At 40.4% G+C, this 10,696-nt stretch overlaps 1 protein-coding gene across 3 annotated transcripts in view; it reads right to left on the bottom strand.

The window, feature by feature from the left end:
• FGD5 (FYVE, RhoGEF and PH domain containing 5) overlaps positions 1–10,696 on the bottom strand; it is an 86,558-nt gene that overhangs the window by 75,412 nt on the left and 450 nt on the right. For 2 of the 3 annotated variants that reach the window (XM_017735267.1, XM_017735264.1), the window contains exon 2: positions 8,275–10,673. In XM_017735267.1, the coding sequence (XP_017590756.1) occupies positions 8,275–10,529 (2,255 nt within the window). In that variant the 5' untranslated portion in view covers positions 10,530–10,673. The remainder of the gene's footprint in view (positions 1–8,274; positions 10,674–10,696) is intronic. The other variant, XM_017735266.1, reaches the window with a different exon arrangement.

The raw sequence follows: 10,696 nt of genomic DNA on the forward strand, positions 1-10,696 counted from the left end.
AGTCCCTGATCCTCCTTCCCTCTGTGACAGCATTTTTATGGGACTTTCTCCCACCTACAGGATCTAGAGCACAGCACATTTCACACTGACATAAAGAAAAACTATGTATAGATTTATGTAAGTGATTTAAAAAATAATTACGTTTCTTTAAAAAGCCTCTCACAATGCTTATGATCACTTTGGTTCTCTTTGGCTGAATGATTGTCAGCAAAATTCCATACAATTGACCCATACAGGTCTTTAAAGGAGCTAAGCCCCATTAGTAGACCACTTCTGTGCTACCTCCATAACTAACATTAACATATCACCAGCCCTGGGAAATGCTAGACCTACAAAACCGAAATTGTCTTGTAAAGCTTCTCATCAATGCTATGGGTGCATGCTAGCTTAGTGTAGTCACAGAGCAAGGATTTAAGAAGCAGAGAACTAAGAACTGAGTGGAATCAGCAGCTAGAATTTGTTTTCCTGAGAAAGCAAGAAAAGGAAAGGATGGGAAAATCTTTCCCAAAACAACTATCTAAAACCTATGCTGAATCTGTAGCTCAGAGCCTGCTTTGCCTAGCTTTGTCTCCAGTATACATATAGCTTGCTTCTACTACAAATGCAGGGTAATGTAAGCAACATTGCTATTATCATACATAGCAGCGAGGCAAAAGACAGCTTGAATTGTGTTGAACATGCGTATCTTTTTTGGATATCCTCTGACATCCATGCCTGTACTGAGCTGCTCTAGCTAGGACTAGCAGAAAAACAAAGCATGAGCTGATTTTTTCTTCTTGACAAAGTTCTCCTTGAGTTTTACCATAAATAGGAATGTATGGTAACTGGACTGCTCATTGGGATGAGAATAGTCTTGATATGGTCAGCATATGGGCAAGTGTGGTACAGGTCAAAACCTGCTTTTCAGCTAACAAACTATGTGTCTTTTTTCTGCCCCTGTCTTCTACAAAATGTCAGAAACATCTGGAAATTTGGTGTTGCTTCTCCTTTCACAGCTACTTGTATATGAGGTTATGTTGATGATCTTTAGAATGCTTCCCCCTCATTTGCTCTTTGTTGGGACAGAAACAACTATAGCCTTATGGTTTTCTCTGGGCCACAGTTCACCTAAATTAATTGTCACTGGAAGGGGCAGGTTGCACCTGTATAAAAAACAATCAGGTACTTTAGCTGTACCTATTGCTTCAGCTGCATTTTTTATCCAAGGAGTGAAAGGCTTCAGGAGTTTCTAATGGCCATTCTCCATGCCCATCTGATGCAATACCACAGCTGTATTTTTCACAGCTGATTAAAATCTTGGCACTGCTGTTAGGATTCTCCTGCCAGCTGCATAGCAGCATACTTCAAATGCTAAACGACTGTCATACCTACTTGTGCAACTTTCTTAGACTTTACCAAGGAGCCCTAATCTTTTTCTGACCAACAGTTACATTCTTTCCAAAATGATGATTCCTGCTTGGACCCACTCTACCAGCTTCTTCGCTTCCTCAGAAAGCCTAGCACTGTAGAACTGCTGCAGGAATCAGGCATCAGGAAGCAACCAGCCCTACACTGACAATAACCTGCCACAGCCTCGGGGAATGCTCCTGGGGAACTTCTGATTTGCAGTAGAAATGGTATATGGGATCAGTAAATGCACAGATTTAAGCACAACTCCTTCTCCGGGGTCTGAGTTCAATGAAAACAGTAAAACTGATATGCAGCTACTGTCTTGGAAAGGCTTTTTGTTCCCTTTCCCCAGTGATCTGCCCAAAAGCTCAGTTGTATGCTGGGATCTGCAGTGTTAGTATCCCCAGAATGGCAGGGAAAACACAACTTGCAGCAAGAATTACTTGGGAAAGCAGCACAGTCAACTGCAAAGGGCACATCTACCTTCTCTCGTGCTGAAGACACTGAAAAGTCCTTATTGGTCAATGACCTTCGTTCCAATCACTGTATCGGTTCGACTTCTTGCCTTTTGCCTTAATGAATTCAGGTCTCAAATTGGGACTTCCCTTCCAAATGCAATATAAATCCTAACAGGTAAAGTAAGGGGAAGATGTTTTTGCATGTGGCAAGATTCATTCACTGAAACCTGTCAAAAAACTTGTTTCCGTGTTCCAGAGAGTTGCACACAGCGTTCCTGATCGAACCACAGGAAAATCTCCATCGCAGCGTCAGCTCCTCTGACTGTTCAAACTTGAAGGGCCTGTGGAAGAATGACTAGCTGGAGGGCCAAGCTCAGCTACTTATAATTAGGAGGACATCAGCATCTCCATGTGTTAATGATAGTAACTTTCCAAACAGACTGTGTTTTGTATTTAAGGACTTTTGACTGCTATGTACTACACTGGATATCATGAGCTCTATGATTAATTTTCAGATTATGTTCTCTGTGGTTTATGCACTTTCTCACCTGTTTTCTTATGTAAGCTTTTAAAAACACCTATCTGTGACTACAGCACGTGATCACTAGAAGGGAGGAAGATTTGGCCTACTTAACCTCTCATTAAAGGGTAAAAGTTTTTAAAGGAAAATAATGGTAATGACATTTATTATGAAAAAAGAAAAAGTGCTTTCTGCTTACAAGCAATAGAGCTCCCCAGGGCCAGACTATAATCTCAGACATCTTCTGTAAAATAATTTGAAAATTTTTTTGATTGTCTGATTAATATTTGAATGAAAGGGCTCTCTGGCCAATTGCAAAGACACTTCCTAAACCCTTCTAATATCCTTTACAGAAGCCCTTCCACTTTCTCATACTCTTGGAATGAGTTTAAGTGCGTGAATTTAAGTAGCACTAAAACAGACCACTGTTTTAGAATCAGTTCTGATTTCTTTTCTCGGTGGGTATTATTCGTTGACCTATTTTAGAAGTTTAGAAGTTAAATTCTTTCAAATGTCTTCACTAATTGAAAGAAAAAGAAAATGAAGGAAAGTGGGGAGAATATATTGATGAAGAAAATCTCATTTATTCAGAGAATTCAAAAAAATTAGGAGGTGGCATCTTCAGCTTCTCCCCATTGTAATGGTTGCAGTTGTGTGCAGGTTTAATTCAGCTCGCTCTGCTGGACTTCACAGAACAGTCCTGAACATTTGCTTCTGCCTTTGTATACATCAGACTGTCAAGTTGTGTCTGTTCTCAACCTTAAATAATAGCCTTGTAGGTTAATTGGCACCCTTACCGAGCCTCAGTTCACCAAGTACTTCTCTGATTTTTAAAAATATTGACAAACCTACCAGTATTGCTGTAACAGGAACCTTCTTTTTATTAGGAAACTTACTGGTCTTTCATGTAAATTAAAGCACCGTGAATTTCCTTGAGGTTATATAAATGACACAGATTTACAATTCAACAGGTCTCAATTCACAGTTTAACAAAAGATATATAATATTAATGTGTATTTATTTTACTGTGATAAACATGACAACACTGATTGTCCTTTCTTGATAATTGCTATTGTCATGTATGAACTATTTATACTGAAGCTTCCATTTCATAATTATCTCTAGACTTTCACCTTATCCACCATATCCTGGTTTTAGATACTATACTGTGCTTCTCTAAGAGTTGGTGATATAATCTCACAAAACCTACATACTTCTCATTTGAAGGAACAGAGAGAACCCAGACTATGACATCTTGATTTCATTGGTTAAAAATATGTGCTATGTTGGAGGAAAGTCATTATTAATGATTTAAATTTCATCCTAAGCTAAAAGACATATAAATGTATAAAGTAGGATGCTATTCAGACAATTTTTAGGCAGAGAAGTCATGTTCTAAGATGTTTCTTATGCTCAACTTTTGTTAGGCTGTTTTTTGTGTTTGCTACAAAAGGGTAATGGACCAATCATACAGACTGCTCAAGCTGCTAATCAGTGACTGATGACCTGCAGGGAGCAGAGAAGATATTATCACTCTAAGTGTCATAATTTGAACATAGGGTGATGAATCCTGTGGTGAGGCAAGGGGACAGATAAGTATTCACTGGAGGGGGAACTAATTGCTTATCCACTGGATTTTTCTCCTTTTAAAGGAAGGGGGATTTGTGTCCCCCATGATCCATGAACCATAAACAGTGGTTCTCTTGCTGTCTAACTATGATATGATTTTGGTATACATTTTGGAATTGGTCTGTGCTGACATCATCCTTGTGATCTTGCATGTAGGCCTGACAGAAGCCCAGACTGACTCTGGCTATGCAGGAAGAGGATTGCTTACAAAACTCTGAACGGAGCTGCTTACCCATGAAGCATCCTCTCCAACATTAGCACTTCAGATGCTGGCACTGTTGTACCAGTCCCTAAGTACGTGTGTGTTCCTGCTTCAGACTGGTGAAATTAAAGAAAATATATCACTTGCTTAACACATAGACTATGGTTTTTTTCTGACTTTCTACTAAATAAATTTTTTTCACTCTCTTCTTCTTGGAAGAAGCACATCCCTTGTGAATAAAACACATTTGCAAAGGAATGGTATCTGGAAGAGGTGATCAGCTTTCTTGCTTGTACTCAGGCTGAGAAGCATCAGATAGATGACCTATGTCTTGAAAAGCAATGGAAGGTTGGAGCCCTGGGGATAATTTACAGGCATGAGATGGCAATTCTAGAGACCTATTAGATATTACATAAGCCTTGGTGCAGTTGGACATAGCACTGCAATCCTCACACTGGCCCACAAAAATTCACTTGAGAGTCAAAGTCTGAGCAAGTCCTGCTGCTGGTTAAGTATGATGATCAGACTGAGGGTCTTCTAGTATGTATCAATGACCATTTTATGTAGAAGGATATAGGAATGTACAGGTTACAACACCACAGGTTTTCAGCTTATTTTCTATGAGTATTCAACATCACAGTGGGATTAGCTGTGGAACTGAAGGAATACTCCTTTTATTCCTCTCCCTATCTTCTTTTCTCTCTGGATTTTGAGCATCTTAGCAGAAAGAATGATTGAGACTTATAACCAGAAAGCAAAAAAGGGGGAATGAAATTCTGAAAACTTCCTGACCATCTTCCTGACCTTATCTAAATGCTGATAAAAGATTCTCTCTCTCTCTCCTAAACTATGAAATGAGTGTTTGAAGTACCCCTTTCCTAATACCCTGATGTTTATCACACTGCCATATGCATGGCTGATGCTTTGACAGTCAAACTAGGTTAGTGAAGCTATTCTTTACGGCATATGCAGAATACTTTATCTCTAACTGACTTCCATCTGATGCAATTTAAGCCAGTAACTATGATGAAATTGCTTTGGTTTGTGAAGGGTCAAGGCAATGCTGTAGTTACAGTGTACTGTCCCAGAGGTGGGGCACAGCTATCTTTTCTTTCAGCCTGAACAATTGGTTTGTGTTGCTTTGCACTCTATAGTGCAAATCTTCAGAGAAAAGGAGCTAGGAAGTGATTTTCAAAAACCAGTGAGTCAGAGAATCAGAGAATCATTAGTTTTGGAAGGGACCTCTGGAGACCGCCTGGTCCAACTTCCCTGGCAAGGCAAGGTCATTGTAGATTACACAGGAAAATGAAAACTGGGTCTGATTCAGGCCTTCAGACTATGTGGACTGGGTAAAGATTAGGGGAATTTTGTTCATTTCCTCTTAGGACCCCTTATTCTTACACCATACAGAAGGCTAATGATGATCTATATTATCATACACCTGAATCAGAGTTTAATTATTAATACCAGATAACTAGATTTTGGGGATACACAATAACTGCTCTTCGGGGGGCAGTGTTGTCAGTTCTGTTCTGGCTATGGTACTTTTAAGTTAAGATTTATTTCTAGAATACTTCAGTTATCAGATGTAAAAACTTGATTGCTTCTAATTAGAAATTATTGGTTTAAATCTACTACACATGGTCTGTCCTTTTAAGCAAGAAAATGAAACAGCGAATCTTCTCATCTGACAGGTTCTGTGAACTCCCGTCCCAGCCCGCTGTTCCCCAGTCATATGCAGTAGTGAAGGTTCCTGGTTGATAATAATCTTTTATAACACTGTCACAATCAGTTCTTTGAAGTGTGATAAAGAGTTGTACTTGGCCATTCATCAACAATGTAGCAATTCCATAAGGTATCACCAGATGCTAAATACAAGTGCTCTGCAGGTGAATGCACCAAAAAGAGGTTCATGGGCTCAAATACCATCTATTGCAAGGGTTTAATCCAACACACTTGTACTCTCAAACAGTTGAAAATGGCCTCTGGACATGACCAAGCTGCAGTTCAAAGTAATTTTTATCCCTGTGTGGTTGTGGCAGAGTTTGATAGGTATTCGTACTAGAAATCTTAAATCCATGGTGAGGTATTTTAGGCCAGACTGCTTTAGCAGTGAATAAAACATCCATATCCATACATCATGTATACATGTGTAAATAAGTGCACCTGCTTGTACAATTTGCTTTGCTTTACAATTAGACCATATACTGGTTCTTCAAGTCTGTTATGCCACTGGATGTGCATTTACACGGGATGTGTATTTACATTTCATCAAAGATTTTCAGGCATGTCTTTGTCCAAAACATGCTGACAAATACAGCAAATAATAGCTATCTCAGCGGTAATTATGTCTGCCTGGTGCTCTTCCCCTCCACCCTGGTTATCTTGATAAAGGGGCTGTACAGGAGCCTAGCCTTCATTTCACTCCCAATGGCAAAAACTGCATGCACAACAAGCAGCAGGCTGAAGAATTATGTTCATGCCTTGACCTCGAGACTTCCTGAACCAGTTTGGATTGGCTCTCCCTTTGAAACTACAGGTTTCCACAGGAAGTTCATAAATGGGCCCAAGTCACAGCAGTTGACGTAGTCCTAATATTTTTAACTTGGTTCTTCAAGAACTACCTAAAATGGGTGGCGTTTCACAGACACAAAGAACTGGCCGGTTTTTTCAAAAGCAAATGTCAGTGTGCTGGGTGAAATGCAAACTACTGAAAGCAAGTGAGCAATGTAGCTTTCGTTGTTCTGGGGATGTGGTGGTGTGTGTTGCGAAGCTGCACTGCGCTCCACCATGTCTCTTGTGTCAGCATCACTGGAGCTCCCAACACTGCAGGCAGCCACCCGCTCCAGAGAGCTAGACCATAGGCCTGTGTTCCACATCCCTCCGTTTCACGTGCGTTTGAATCCACTGCTTAAGCCTTGATGCAATCTCTTTTCCCATGTCCTACTCACTACCCCACATCATTTGTGTCTTAGAAATGGTTTGCAAGACTCATTCAGAGGTGTTAAAGAAAAATTATTTTACTCCCTAAGTCTGAAATACCCTAAGAGGGGTGTGTGAAATGCCCATGGTTTGTTCCATCCACAATAACAAGAGAGAGGACCAGAAAAAATAAATGTTGCAAAGAAACACAAGTATTAAATCTTTTGGAGAATGATGGATGGAAATGGACATGAAAACCTTACTTCTAAGATTTTTATCTTTTTCACACAGCTCTAACAAAATGCAACTGCATTAAAGACATTACTTTTCATTCATTTGCTTTGCACCTTGTTTTCTCATTACCTGCTAAACATGAACTTAATGGAAAACACACTTCTTATTTACATCTCTGCATTCCACTGATTGTATGCTATAATCTGACAACAGGTTCAAATTCAAAGGTGTTGAGTGCATTGCTCCTACATTCCTATGAAAAAGAAATTTTCTTGTTTGCAAATAACCTAATGGAATGGGATGAAAGATTGTTATTAATGTAAGCAGTGCATATGATTTCAGACCTATTTAATTCATTTATAAATTAGGAGCTCTGTCTAAAGGCCATGATAGATCTTAAAGCAATTTCTAAAATTAACTGTCTAATCTGATTAGTTCATTGGGGTTTTCTGGTTTATACTTAACTGATGTACTTTGAAACATAAATTATGTATATATTGTTTTTTTGGGAAATTGACAGGAATTAAAAATTAAGCAGGACCCCTTCCAGCAAATAGGCTCTCTTTTCATTCAGTCAAGAAGTCAGAGACCTTTCTGACTGAAGAACAAAGCAAGCTCTCCCTCTTTCCCCTGCCAACCACAAAAATTAGATCCACTGGATAAACCAAATCATTTTGAATATTCTTTTTTTTCTGCCTGCAAATCATAGGATCCAGATCCAGTATTCATTTACAAGGTAAGGAGTTAATTTGAAGTCTTTTTTTTTTTCACTGATAGAGGCTTGTCTTGTATTCTTCCAATCTTTCTTGTAAGCATTTCCTGAGAGGGGTATAAGTCAACCAACATGGAGAATCTGCCTATGATACCTAGCCTTGTTTGGCCAAGGCTAGCAGGTCTTACATAATAATTTATTACAGTACCTTTCTGTTTCCTGGTCTGTGGTTTGCTGCTTGTTCTCAAAGCCAGTGAAGCTGCTCATATCCACATAGCCGTCGTTCTCATTAGCAGCAGATAATGCCCTGCTGGGGTCTTCAAAAAACTCAGTGAAAGTTCCTGCTCTCGTGGATCTTCGAGGAGGAATTTGTATGTTTTCATAGTCAGAGCTCATGGCAGGAATGTTCTCATAGTCAGATGTGTCGGCATTGGGAAAAGAAATAGACCTAGGTTTCGTTAATGGCAGTGGCATGAAAGGAGGTCTGGACCGGTCCTCAAAGGACTCCACCCTTGCCACGCTCCTACTGAAGGACTTGGGCGTTCCTTTTCTTTTACCATCCTTATAGAAAAGAACAGCTGAGGAAGACTCAGATGCACGGAGCTTCCCCACATGCGATTTTAGTTGAGGTGAGCTACTTAGGCTCCTCCTGTCCAGCTCCATCAGCCTTGGAGGCCCATGATAGCTGGACTCTGAAGAGGACCTTGAAGAAGAAACATTAACATCTACATGGACTTTATTTTCACTTTTCTTCTTGAACTTTAGAGTGAGAAACCTCTTAAAAGAAGATTTCTTTTTCTTGGAATGCTTATCAGGTGAGTCATTCTCTATCAAAAGTGAAGGTGAACTTTTAGTGATTGGCTTTTTGGTGATGTAGGCAAGTTCGAATGGAGGTGGTATATCAACAAGTGAGGATGGAGTAGATACGCCACATGATGAGAGATGATTTTGCTGGGAAAAACTACCTGAGGAACCATTGACACAAGGCAAAGACAGGTTGTCTTCTGTCCTTTTTATTCTAACACCATCCAGTACACAGACATCACTTTCTCTGTAAACAGAGATAGGTATCTCTCTCCCTTCAACAGAATAAGATCGAGGATATAAAATAAAGCGTCTTGACTTGGTTGGTAAAGCCCTGTTGGCTTCCACTGGTTTTCCTTCCAATGAAAAGGAATTATTGCTTAAGTCTTCTGTCCCAGAGCCATTTCGGGAAGAGAGTAAATCAGTTTCAGGTCCAGTTTCTTCTGGAACAGTTTCTGGGACATAGCCTGGCATTCTCCCAGACAGAGATCGTGTTCTAGTGACAGTACTTTTACGATCAGTGGGCAGCAAGTTGTTTTCCCCATCCATGCCTAATTCACCCCTTTTACCATGATCAGCTCCTAAATCAGTCTGCACATCATGGGCAATTTCATTTTCTTCAGGAAGCACATAAGGATCATCTAGGGAATCACTGCTAGTTTCTCTTTCCTCTGATTCATCAGTCACAATGACCACTTTAGGGACTGCTAGATTTTCATGCAAAACATATTTTGTCCCACATTCTACATTAATTTTGCCATGCTTACAGATTTCTAAGTCTTCCTCAAGTGGGACCTCTTGAGGTGAACTTGAGACACTTTTGCTGAGGCTGTTTGCTTCCACCTTATTGTCTTTGAGTTGCAACTCATCTGATTTAGAGGCTTCCACAGTATTTTCACTATGCTCTTCAACAGCCACGTTTTCTGGCTCTGGCTCCATCCCTGGACCACAAGGTAGACTATCAGAAATTATACCATCTTCATGCAAAGAGGCCCTTTCTGTTTGAAGATTCTCATCTGAATGTTCCATGGGTATTTCCTCACCACATTCATTCTCACAAGGTGCAATCGAACAGCCATCATCCATATTCTCTGCATTCACAGTTTCTTCTTCCCCTTTCCCAGAGTCTTTGCTTGCTTCACAGGCTACCTCTGATGTCTTCTCACTTCTCCTCTCAGTGATCTGGTAGCCATCACTGCCATTTCCTGTGTTTGTATTATTGTGCTCATCTGGGTCTACTTCCTCCTCTTCAGCTGCTGCCTGATGGATGAACTCTGCTAAACCATTTTTGGCACTGGGTTCATCTCCACACAGTTCTAAGCCAGGACCTGTTTCTTCACTGGCCTCCTCAGGCAGCATGTCAGGGCTTGCACAGACATCGTTCTCTAAGTCTCCTTCTATGTTCAAATCAAGCTCTGCATGCACGCTGTGGTGATTATCATGTGCTAGACACCCATCTGCCATTTCTAAAACCTCAGGCAATTCCTCCTCCTCTTGCTCTGCCTTCTCACAAGCTGGGATTGATTCATCTGCAGGCAGTGGCATTGCAATGATATCTCTACAGTTATCACCCATTAGTTTCTCATCTCTATTCAAAATGTTCTCACCGTCAGTCTCACAATCACTACTGTTCTTGACCAGTTCCAGGTTGTAAGACATTTCCTGCCTGTTTTTGGCTTCAGTACAATCACCTACAACATCCTCATCTTCATCTACATTCTTGGTAGTATCATTATCCCCATCTGGGGCATCTAAGGACTCCTCACAAAGTTCTTTCGACTGGTCACAGTCTCTGGTTGACTCCTCAGAGTCTGGCTGCCCTGGTT

Source organism: Corvus brachyrhynchos, unplaced genomic scaffold (assembly GCF_000691975.1).
Source record: "Corvus brachyrhynchos isolate BGI_N302 unplaced genomic scaffold, ASM69197v1 scaffold95, whole genome shotgun sequence".
Taxonomy (NCBI): domain Eukaryota; kingdom Metazoa; phylum Chordata; class Aves; order Passeriformes; family Corvidae; genus Corvus; species Corvus brachyrhynchos.